General features: G+C 38.2%; 1 protein-coding gene across 1 annotated transcript; it reads right to left on the bottom strand.

The window, feature by feature from the left end:
• Window positions 1-4,160: 4,160 nt before the first annotated feature.
• Window positions 4,161-10,052, bottom strand: Smp_016130 (putative mitochondrial import inner membrane translocase subunit tim10). Its single transcript, XM_018792962.1, has 2 exons — window positions 10,010-10,052; window positions 4,161-4,617 (listed from the first exon to the last, which is right to left on the bottom strand). The coding sequence occupies exon 2, from the start codon at window positions 4,559-4,561 to the stop codon at window positions 4,301-4,303; it is 261 nt and encodes an 86-aa protein (XP_018647522.1). The 5' UTR covers window positions 4,562-4,617; window positions 10,010-10,052; the 3' UTR covers window positions 4,161-4,300.
• Window positions 10,053-13,096: the final 3,044 nt, after the last annotated feature.

The following is a 13,096-nucleotide window of genomic DNA, read 5'->3' as shown; positions in this document are numbered from 1 at the left end:
GTCTGGTCAACTTCGAGAAAATCTATTTCTGCTTTAGTGGTCAAAAGAAGCGAAGTTATCTGTTTGAAAATTATTTTTTGAAGATTCGCTTCTGGACTATTTATTTTCCGCTTAAAATCATGCTACTCGTTAAGAATAGATAGTCCAAGTTATTCTGTTGTAACGAGTTATATTCCACAGATTTTATCATGTACATTTATCCTTCTACCTCAATAAAGTACCTTTATTACCTTTACTCATCATTTTATTCCTCCATCCATTCTTATAAACGTTTCTGTTAAGCACTTTTCGCCTGTATCCAACTATTTTCAAAATCAACTCACTTTTCATGTTGCTTGTGACTTTGAAATGTAGCCAACACCTAAAAACATCGCGACTCAAGGCTTTTAAATTCAGAACGTTCATTCTGACATTTACTGAAGCACTAGATAATTTACATCTTTTGATTTCAGAAATTAACTTAAAACTTTATCTCTCGGCTGAATTTCTCTTGAGGGCCGCCTACTTGGAATAAAGGATATTTGGCCTAATTAGCACAGTGATCCACTGTAATTTCACCGAACCTCAAAAGATCATTTTATTTATTAGCCCAAGACACATGGCTAGGGTCCAGAAGATAACCATAAACAGCTGTTAGGAATGTTGCATGGCATTAGTCAGAATCGATTTTAATGGTTCAAGTGTATTCTCTCTCTTGGTCTTGGGTAACAGTATTTCTGCTTACGTATCTTCTTTTTGTCTTTTCAAAGCATATTTTCGATACCCAATCTATCTCATAAGCATCGCTACTACATTATTTTAACTATTTTACCACTGATCTTCCAAACTTCTAGTTGTGCTAAGGTAGTATAGAAGCTTAAGCCACAAACTTGTGCCAGACCCTATGTTGATCATGATAGACTGAGCGTTTGACGTACAAATCATAATTAACAACAGCACCTAGTGCATTGACATTACCTAATATTAGTTGAACGAATAAGTGTTTCTTGGGAAATAGACGTCATACAGTCAGTCATTTACAACGTAGGACCAAACATATATACGTCGGTCCGAGTTGTCATACCTCATTAGCAAAACAAGATGAACACCAAATTGATAGAAGCAGTTACTTCAATGGTAGTACTATATAAAAAAGGACGCATATAAGGATATGATCCAGTGAGAAAGAACCAGTTCGTAGAAAGAAAGGTATACAGTAATTTTAATCTCATTGTTTAATGGAAAAAGTGTAAACACCCACACCATTGTGATTGATTCTGAGCCATGTCACCCAGAGTCCCCAACCATCATACAAATAAGTTGGAAATTCGAGGAAGAAACAAACTACAACCACCCCAAAACTAACAACCGTCGTATTCTAGGTAGACAAAATTATGTACATAAGTATGGTACTGCTCAAAACCTTACGATTCGGCACAACCATAGAAATAATGATAGTTAAGAATCGACTAAATCAAATTCAAGAATACTGCACTAAAACGTAATTAACGCTACAAAATACTTAAGATTGAAAGCATAATAAGGATTGGATACATTCGTCCGAATGTGACTGGTTTCCGGTCAATTTGTATTTAGGACTCAATGGTTTGATTTGTCGTATCATTACCGACCTTTCTAAGCTTAATGCTGCATTAAGGGTTACGAATTATAAAAAAACATATACTGACAAACACACTCGATAAAGCTTCACAACCTTACCAAGTATCTTTTTGAAACGTCTTGCTTGAAAACGGTTTGTTGTGCAACTTTCACCCAAATAACTGGCTGACTTTCAAGCGTCTTATGATGGATTTAACTGTAAATGTCAATGTAAGTGAAGTATCTAGATTTATTTGGACCGGTGTTTTGGTGAGGACCAAACATCAAGATGATTAGTTATATTCAATAATCCACAATATATTGCAGTAAATTACCATTGGTTACTTAGTGTGACCTTTATTCTCTTGTGATTGACCAGTCGTCAACTAACAAGCAACATACATGCTATTATGACTGAGAGTCTTGCATTTTTATTCCGTAAGTGATATTCATCAGGAAATGATTTCAGTTGGGGTGTCACTGAAGACTAGATAGCGAGTAGACAAACGTTACGTCTTAGTATGGGACTCTTCCGGAGTAGACACCTACGACTCCATCATGGCTCGACCCCACATCACAATAATCCCCACAAAACCCATCCATGTAAACTATAATAAACTCACAAGTGACTTACTCCGAAATGCGCTCATGAAGTTCTGGTGTGAAGTCACGATTAATGAAGTTGAAACATGTCTAGAGTGAAACCAACTAGCTATTTGTCTATGATACTAACGCACAAATTTCCAACAAAGCATATACACTTACAATTTCGCTACATCTATTATGATCATTTCCAACTCTCCGATTCATATACACGTCCTATGATTTTACTAAACACACCAATTCAGATATCCCGAACAGATAGATTCATCTAATTGTAATAGTAAAGCCTGATGAGAAGTTACTGAAAACATTTGCTGAAATCTTTTGTAGGCTTTTTGGTTGAGTGAGCTTTTAAAAAGATAAATACTTATCAATGTATTGAGTTATTGCCTTATCACTTGTAAAAAACCTCGACAGACAGTATGATTATCACTTCCATTTTCTTTAAGAAATGGTGCTTTCTAGCTTCAACAAAATTATTATGCAGAATTATAAGTTGATATGATGAGTTGCATTATGAACCCAAATCAGCATAAAACCTATTGAAAACTAAAGATAGCTGTCAAGTTTTAGTCTGGAATTCCTCAATACTGCCCACCCACAACCTCACGAACGACTAAACTTAGGACTTTTAGGAACTACGATAAGAACATTTTTGAGTCAGAATTTTATGGTCCAAATTCCTAATTTTGGTTAGTGTAAGACGAGAGATTTCGAGATGGTCACTTGACGACATCAGTACATAACCACCTCACGTGTGTGACTTTACATATTACAACTCATTAAAGCTATACACGACTCATTTTGGAGCTAGTCCCAATTGAACGCAGGATTATTTAGATATAGCCTCAGCATTCACTTCGGATCTTCAAGGATATACAACCCTCAAACTACTTAGCACATATTTTTAAAGCTATAATATTACTGTAGTGAACAGAACACCGGTTGGGGACAATCGGATGTATTTAAGCACAAAATCACAGACTATATCACTAAATTCTGATAACCATACAATGAACAGTTAGTTTACAAAATAACCATCAATTGTCTCAATCTTAACTGTTCCTTCTGTAAATATCAGTTCATCTTCTCTAATTTCATTGTTCATGCATTTTCCTACCAATTGCGCTTCATTTCAATTCTTTCCCTATCGGTCTTCTGCCAAAATACATTCTATGTCTGAACATCGCCATATACTACTTGTTTGGATATAAGTAGACCACAGTACACTACTTTTGAGAAAAGACCAGGAAAACATTCGAGCTCTCTTCAGTTATCAGATGGAACTATGTTCATAAATTTATGCTTTATTATCGAGCAACATTAAGTATGGTGGGAAAAAAACAGAAACTACCCACCCATTACTTCATGCCTACAATGATAAAACAAAGTTCAACATAGCTTCCCCCATTTTATTGATTAGTACAGAAACACGTTAAGAGGGTGAGATAATATTTGCAGCTATAAGTTCATCATTTCAGATATTCGGTCAAGGAGCTAAAGTGTAAACTTTTTGTTTCCTTTGAAAACTGTTACTGAAACACAGGCCTTTATTTACATTCACGAATTCCTTCGGACTAATATTTCCAGTCCCAGCAAACTTATATCATTGCAGATGATATCATACCTGTTACTACACTTAGCAAAGCATTCAGTGGAACTTAATAGCTAAATAATGAAATGAATACTAGAATCAAGTGACAAAGGGAAGGTTGCAAACGTCCAGAAGTAAATTCAGAATCAATTTTTAAAATCTTAACACGAGATCTGAGGGGTTTTAGCTCACGCTAATGAGTCATAAGACAGGATAATCAGAGTACTTTGCAGTTTTGTTACTTCAGAATAAAACATTGAACTATCGACTTAAGGGGAATGTTATTCATCACAAAATCAGACCCTACCTAATTGCCTGGTAACACTTCATCAAAACAATCAGTTCTTTAGCTCTTCATGAGAAAAAATTTACCACAGAATGTAAACTCATTTTGAAATAGTTGTATTTTAAAAATTCAACTAATTTACAATTGCGATATAATACAGAAAACAGGGAGATATTTTTTTTACATCTAAATTCCCAGTTTAGAAAACAAACTTTTTCCAGAATATACCCTGAAAAAGTCTAGTTACCAGTTACCACTTTCGAGTCTGACGATGCCATTGTAGACAACTTTTTAGTAGTTTGCATATACGCTTGCATAAATTTAGAGGCGCATCTATCCAAACAAACTGCTTCACCTTTAGTTAGATCACCATCATTATAATTAGATGGAATACATTTAGCTAGACAGCTACTTGTCATACTGGTAAATACTTGTTGCATCATTTCGATTTCAAACATTTGCATTTGTCTTTCAACAGCTTTATCACTTTTGGTCGACATGATTACGATATTTGTTTGTTTACAGTCACGATTTTAAAATTAGCCAATTTATTAGTCTACAAACGAACATTTGGATAGTAAAGAAATTAACAGAAAGTTAACGCAATAATTTAAGCAAATAAATGTTAACTTTGTTTCAAGTTTAAAAGTGAACAATGAAACAATTTGTGGTCAGATTTAAAAGGGAAATGTTGATAAGATAATTTGCCGAAAACCATGGGCAACTTATAAATGCAAACACAAAGGTTTCGATAAGTACTTATAGAGATAACTAATCAGTAAAAGCACTCAACATTTATATACTTCAGTACAGGTATGAACTCCAATTTAGTTTGGATAGTTTACATGGATAAAAGTTTGGCCTGAAGCTGAATATACAAATTAGTACCTATTGATAACAACTGAAATATATAGGTTATGTAGCCTTTTTAACCTCATATTGTTGAGCTCCTAGCGTAAAATCTGTTTGCAAATATTCCTCTCTGAGTTAGTTCTACAGTATTGATCGTTTATTACGCATCAATACTACTGTTTTTGCTTTAATTGAATTTAATTCAATTAAAGTAATTGGTAAGGGTATCACTTTTTGTTCTAAAGTAATTTATCATCTGTACTTTCTGAGTGCAGAAACAAATAGGGCAGTGATATTTCTCTTCAATGAGTAAACCTTTCAGTATTGTTTGTATTCAAAGGTGTAAAGGCTCTTTTAGCACTTATTTAAGATTTTTGTTTCTAGTTACAGTAAAACATAAACCTCTGCCTTTTGTGTCCAGTGTCTGTCACCTTTACAGCCTTAAAAAAAGACTTATTCTAGAGATCAGTTTTTTGTTGTTCTCTCGGCGAGATCGCCAAACAATTTTATGGAGCAAGTAAAACATTGTTGTGGTAGACCCACATACCTTTTCCTGGTTGAGGATGTAATGCAATGTGACAACTGCAACAAGTGGTATTACAACGTATGAATCGGACGATACCAACTGCATGTAAAAGGTGCTGCAAACCACTACTACGTTGACTGCGCAAAGCATGCTGCTCTACAAAGTCTCTGCTGATTTTTGAGGTGACTGAACTGCTGAACATAGCTAAAAGGATGCCCTCAGATAAACAGACAGCAGCAGATGAACAGTTTTCAGTGGCGAAAGTTATCGTAAGTCAAGCTTTGGACTTGAATGAAACCATCAAGGTTGGCCCAAATTACGTAGCGGATGACAAACTAACAGATGTAGGCATGGTTACCGGAAAGAAGAAAAAGCACGCTGAGAAGAAACAAATTATAGGGAGCTCTTAGATATGTGAGTCGATGGTTTCAGCTCCGCATCCACATATCAACGCGAAATAGACTAGTGAGGAGTAAAGCCTGAGCGGTGTAGATGATGTGACCAAGAGACATAATAAGGTCAATGGACGACTTACAGTCATACCCAAAGAAAGAAAAGTAAGGAAACAGAGTTAGACCTTCGCGTCTCACTCCGAATTGAACTGCAGGGATGGGGATATTTTAGGGAACGAAACGTCACAGCTTGTTAAGACGGACATTTCCGACAAGTCAGTCATTTCTCACAAGTTAAGAGAATCTTCTGAAAAGGAACCAAAGGTTGGATTTGAACACGACTTAAGCCACATTAAGCCTTTAATAAGCAAGCTGCTTCCAGAAACAGTAGCAGAAGTTAGCATCTATAAGGTTTGTACAATAGGGAAAAAAGTGGACTCTGAAAGTGAGCACAAAATCGGCCTCTTAAAAGTTACCTCAGCTTCTGCTGAAGAAAAAAACGTAATACTGGAAAACTCACGCAAACTGACTGGGTCCGGAATATATGTCTGTGAGGATCTCTGACTGGTTGGTCGTATTAAGAGACGATCAGTAGAGGTAGAAACAAATGAACGCCGCCGGAACGGTGAAAAAACCTTATACTAAGGGTTTCCACACTGTAGAAGTTCAGAGTAAAACGATCCTCAAACCACTCCGAGTGGTAAGGGAAAACTATTCGCAGAAATAAAGGTATGCTATACAAATGCTTGCAGCCTGCTTAATAAAATGGCAGAGCTTGAAACAGTGGTGGACACAGAAGACCCTGATGTCATTAACATCCTAGGAACATGGTTAACGTCAGGAGTGTATGATAGTGAAATTCAATTGCTTGGTTTCTTACCTAAAAGGACTGATAGACTAAACCATAGGGGTGATGGGATTATCCTATACACGAAAAGTACCTTAACCATACGAGCTGTTGAGACAGTGGCATACGACTCAGGGACATGTGAACTGGTGCGCTGCAGGCTGAAATGTAAATGGCAAGATGTAGAATTAGTTGTAGTATACCGCAGTGCAGAATGTGTAGTGGGTGACTTCCTTCTAAGCAAAATTAAATCCTAGTCTAATAAGGGTAAAAGCCTTATAATAGGCAACTTTAACGCACCGTACATAAATTGGAGAAACTTAGAAGCAGTGACATCAACAACATCATTCGATTGCAAATTGTTAGAAACCGTAATCGCCCCACCTTTATTCCAGCACATTAGAGATCCCCCTAGATATGACCTACACAACTCATCTCTCTTGGGCTTAGTCTTCACATACGGGGGTGATGTCAGTCAAATAACTTTCCCCCACCTTTAGGGAGAAATGATGGTGCGGTGATCTTACTCAAATTCATGGCTGAGATGGCCTGTCAAACAGTTGTGTCGGTCCGTCCTAACATATAGAAGGCAAAAATGAAGGCGATCATCTCCGTAGCCTCGGTTGAAGACTGGATAAATGACTCAATGGCATCGGTAAAAGAGGCATGGACTCATTTTCGGCATTTATACAATCGAGTAATTCAACCATTTATACCCTGAACTGTCACAAAGAAGAAGAGGCACGGCCATCCCTGGATAGACCAGGATAATAGATGTTTACTGAGGCAAAAAAAGAAATTTTGGGACACTGCCATTTATTTAAACACATAAACATTGGTACAAAGGGGCATCAGATATATATGCACCACACAAATCTCATTTGATTTGTGTGAAGGCTGTGATACTGTCCGGGTGCCCGAACCGAAGCAAGTGGCTTTTATAGGGGGCCACACCCAGAACCTTTGACCTAAAGATCTGATCCACAAGGCAGTGGAGCATCGTAAGAAGATGCAGTTCCATGGTAGCCGGTGACCAACGATTGGTTCATGCGCCATTTGTTCCCTCAGGATGCTGGGGCCCATGTGCACCATTGGTTTGGGATCAGGGTTTTCCAACTCCCTTAGAGTGACTTTCCGTGTCCACTAACTCTGTTAAGGCGCCTGACATTCGCTTTTCATCCTCTCAATTTTGTAAACAACACCCCGCCACGAGAAGGCAGTGATTACGACTTCCCTGGCAAAGGCTATATACGCGCGGCCATGTGAGAGCATTTCGAGAGAGAGAGCGGACTCTCCCCATTTTCGGCCGTACCAGGGCATTTGGGGGCCATTGCCATTAGCTCTGGCACAACAAATACGATGGAACGCTACAGGTCGGTAAGAGCCAAGTGTATAATTACAATCCGGGAAGCTCATAGGAAACATGAAAAGCAGTTAGCCCAACCTGTAATCAAGCAACCTAAGAGACTATTCTCGCACATAAATTACAGGAAAAGAACGCAGCACTGAATTCCTAACTTAATTACGGAAGGAAGTGGATCTCAAATGACAGAGGATGATCAGGAAATAGCAGGGGATATGGAAAACTATTTCGGGACAATTTTCACTCAGAAGCCTCGTCTAGACTAAAATATAGACCCAAATAAAGTCAAAAAATCGTCTGCTTACTGTGGAATTCGATCGAGACGATGTCTTTAAGGCTCTTAGCACCTTAGACACGGAAAAGTCAACAAGACCGGATGAACTAAATCCGAAAATCTTGAGGCAACTTGTACAGTATATTGCTGCTCCATTGACTACGATATTCAGTGTCACTTGGCCAATGTAAGTTGCCTATAGGCTGGAAGAATGCAATTAACACTTCAATACATAGGACAGGATCAAGCCAACCTCCATCAAACTACAGACCTGTCAGTTTCACTAGCACCGTAGTTAAAGTACTGGGAAGAATGATCGAAAAACCATGACATTCGTGGAAACTAAAAACTTATTAAACACTGAACAATATGGTTTCACGAAAAATTTATCTTGCACAATAAATCTTTTTACAACATGAGAGAAACGGATAGACGCTCTAGATAATGGAGAATCAGTGAGTGTTGTCCACAGAGATTTCAGCAAGGCATTTGATAAAGTGTCAAAAAGTAGACTACCCTTGAAGCTGGAAAATCTAGGCATTGCTGGACCCCTCCTAAGATGGCTTAAGGACTTCCTGGTAGAAAGCAAGAATAAATTCCAAGCGCTCTTGCTGGAAACCAGTATTCAGTAGGATACCGCAAGGCTCTATCCTAGGTCCTTTACTTTTTATACTGCATGTAACAGAACCCTCAAGTATAGCCGAGTCTCCAATGCTACTATACGCTGATGATGTGAAAATCTGGAGGAAAATGACAGGAGACCCAGATACAGGCGCACTTTAGATGGACTTAGATATTCTGATCAGCTGGTTTAAAAATTGGCTGATGCTTACTAATGCGGCCAAGTGTGTCTACATGCACTTCGGAGATACAAAGGTAAATAGGTACAGAGTAGGGGCAGTGCCTGTACCAGCAGTCCGATCTCACAGGGCTCATGGGATGACATTGAGTCATAATCTTAGGACCACGACCCACTACCGTGAGATTGCAAATTAGTGTTTTATGACTATATGGGCCTCAAGACGGACATTCACCAAGTTAGATACTACTATGTTCACTTCAGTATACGCAACCTTAGCGAGAACTAAACTTGAGGACTGTGCTCAGGCTGCAATCCCCTGTTCAAAAGGTGGCTTAGATATCCTGAGAAAAGTAAAGAAGGCATCTGCCCGTGCAACCCCAGAACTCTGGGGTTTACCATACAAAGAGTGGCATGAAAAGCTAAACGTCTTTACTCTGTCCCATCTCAGATTAAGAGGTGATCTGATATCAACGTATAGAAGGAATACTAGGGAATGACTTTTAACCCAATATATCTCGTCTTTTTTCTTTCTAACTGATTGGGACAACTCAGAGGACACAGCAGGCGAGTAGAAAAGCCAAGAACAAACAGAATACTTGTGGCATACAGGTTTTCACACCGAGTCGTCAATTCTTGGAACCTGTTACCCGAAGCAGTGGTGTTAACACCTTCAATTGACCCATTCAATAGAAGACTAGACACTCACAGAAGTATACTAGAAAAGGAATAACGTAGGCCTGCACAAACCTGAATCTGAATTAATTAAAGCTTTAGATTGTTGATCATCCAGTTATTTCATCACATTTTTATTTGATTATTCTATAATCTACAGATAAACATAACATATGCTAAGATGCTCTCAATATGAAGGAAATACGATGGTCAACCTCACCTATAAAACTACGAAGGGTTGCCAATTCATTTGTAAGTTGCGGTGCTCCAATCTGACCTAGAACCTCTACAACATCCAATGAATATATGAAAAGCTTGTGTAAACTGATCGGTTCCTTCACGCTCGCCTCTTGTTGTTTCGGCAAGACTCCAATTATTCGGTAATGTCTAACGAATGGTAGTTTGACCACTCAACTGCACTAGTTCTATTCAGTTTGACAGTAGTTATTTATGTGTTTTTATGTCGTATGGTTTAAGTGAGTGCGCTTGTCTTAAGGCAGTAGGGTTTCTGGGCACTAGCAGTTACCAAACTACCAGTCAGGAAGTTTGCCGGTTGCTTGTAATATGTGTAGTAATGAAGTGAAACTTCGAGTGGTAAAAGTGTAAAACATCAACGTTGATGTTCTATGTCGAAATGATTGGGGGCCTACTATAGTTAGACGAGAATGGTGACGAACCAACTCACGCTGGAGTCACACCTCGCGACCAGCCCTTACGTCTATTGAACCATCGACGCATCAAAGGATCATGGACGCTATGGAGACTGTACAACACAAAGGACGTTATTACAAGAATATATTAGTTAAGATACAACCACAAAAGTACAGAAGTGAAAAAACAACCACTGCCGCCTGGGCCAGTCCATGGCATATGATTGATGCGCGTTGACTATCCTTGACTTTGACAGGGATCGATGATCTGTTCGATATTCAGTGACCCTACAATACTCCCCCACCAGATTCAACGGCCGTTTGAATCGATGCCAAACATGTTGGGAGTAGTCGCGCGCCAGAGGTTGCCAGACGAATAATATGAATCCTCCGGGTATTGCCGAGCTGTAAAAGAAATGGAAGGGAGGCTGCAGAAACTGATCGGGAAACAACGAGTAATAACACGTAACAAGGACGTTGGTTGAATGTTAAGCGATCAACCATAGAAATAATAGAAAAAAGATGGCATTTTAGAGTTTTATCAATTCGCGTTGAAATAATTAGCTTTGAAAAGTGATTGAGGTCCTCAGATGAGAAACGTTGAGTCCGCTGCAAAAGTAGTGGTGTCACAGTGATAGTACGATAAGCGTACTATCTATCGATGTCAATGTTTGCACTTTCATCGGTTCAGAGTAGAAAGTCAGTAAGTGTCGTTGGCAACTGTTCGTAAGCGTCATTTTTTAGTCATATCTATATTTAACAGACTAACTGTAAGTACAGAAGTATAACCGTGAAGATAAGTCGTGGTTTCCTTGTGCGAAGCTTCTGATCAACTTGCAGTCAGTTTGGAAAAACTGATAACTGCTGTGGAAATCAATAAGGGTCGAAGAATACAGATCGAGAGCGAAAGGTGGCACGATGAAATCTCTAAAAGATGATAAACGGTGGGTGCTACACATGTGTTTGATGAGTGAACCGAAAAATGTCGAAAAGAACATAAGAAACCAAGAGTGTCACTCTGGACTCATGTCAATGATATCGGTGAAAAATGCTGTCAGTGTTGGGGTCGAGACGACAATATCGTTGTCAGTTTGCAGGAGATGCGCTCGACTGCGTAAACCGACGATTCGCGTGAATGAGTGTCGTCAAACCACCAATTGAACTGGACAGGCTTTAGATCGTCGAGTAGTTGAACAGCCGATTGATGTACCGAAACATCTATTAGGTAACAGCCACGCGGAAACAATACTTCATAAGATGAAAAAAATACGACGTCGAATTTGAATAACTACAATAGTTCGGATGTGTTGTAATGTCACATCGAAGTAACATTCTTTCGTATACTGACAATTGTACTGAACGTTCGGGTGGGCATCGTTAATATAGTAATTGGATGTGTAATAGCAAACATATACGAAGACTATCGTGGGGTTCGTGGAGAATTTCAGAGGTCGTTTAGATATTTTCCAAACCCGTATTGCATGTGAATGAGCCGAAGACAGAATTAAAGTGACTTTCGTGCAATAAGGAAATCGAGCCATGATTTACTGTGTGAGATAACAGCAAATACAAAGCGCATAGTAAACATTAATTTAAATGGTAACCACCAATGTAACTAAAGTTTGTGTTTAGATAACGCGATCGTTTCGTAAAAGAGCTTATTATCTTGTGTTAAGTGACATAATAAATACGATGAATAGTCTAGTAAGGACATAGACTAAGATTGCTCGTGTACACGTAATACGTTTTTCTACAGCATGACTTACGAGTCATAAATGTACATAGTTTCAACCAAAACTTGACGGCAGTGACAGAATATATGACTACTTTACGTGAAAATAGTCGCGAAATGTTATTAGACATCATAAACATTATACATAATTATCTAATGCAGTTATAAAACTCGCCTGGGTTACTCTTGCTCCAAAGTAATTGAAATTTGTTGATTATTTTCGTAGATTAACTTAGCGTTGTAGACTGAATTGATATACGTCCAAATTTAATTTGAGCCAAACACGTAGCATTGCCTGGCGAAACAGTCTAAACAAGATCTAACATTGCAGGAAATTTATAGTTCAAACTCACCGTAAATTTCTAGCATTTGTATTCTCTGATTCGCCATGGAACTCAGCAATTGGAAATTAGGCAGACAGTCGTCAAGAAAGTAAAATATTCTAGTAGATAGTTTCTGATAGTAGTTAGTTGATAGTGATTAAGCAGAAAGATGAATTTATAATCAACAGTTAATCTTGTATTGGTTATACAAGTGAATAAGCTGCAAACAGATATGCGTTCGTGTTGCCTTGAGGCTATACTTACGAGTGGTTGATATGTTAACAGACATATTACACAGGAGCATTTACATGCTGTTAATGCTTGTTAAAGAACCACGATAGTCGATTATAGTCGTAGTTGATTGGTTAGTTCTATCGATTGAACTAATTATTTCAGTTGAAATACTAATCAACATTGATATGAAGCAACGAATGTTCACAGAAACTGATAAAGATAGCCGAAGTTAAAAATGAAAAATAATAAGTATAGAATGCAATAAAAAAGATCATAATGATAGGTTGCGTTATTCGAAGTCTTGCTCACCAGTGTGGAACATCAACGTTGATGTTCTATGTCGAAATGATTGGGGGCCTACTAGAGTT

This window comes from Schistosoma mansoni, chromosome 1 (assembly GCF_000237925.1).
Source record: "Schistosoma mansoni strain Puerto Rico chromosome 1, complete genome".
NCBI classification, from domain to species: Eukaryota; Metazoa; Platyhelminthes; class Trematoda; order Strigeidida; family Schistosomatidae; genus Schistosoma; species Schistosoma mansoni.
This window is presented reverse-complemented; position numbering and strand designations above follow the sequence as displayed.

Coding starts and splice junctions, on each gene's coding strand:
- Smp_016130 (XM_018792962.1), bottom strand. CDS start 4,561: ATGTCGACCAAAAGTGATAAAGCTGTTGAAAGACAAATGCAAATGTTT.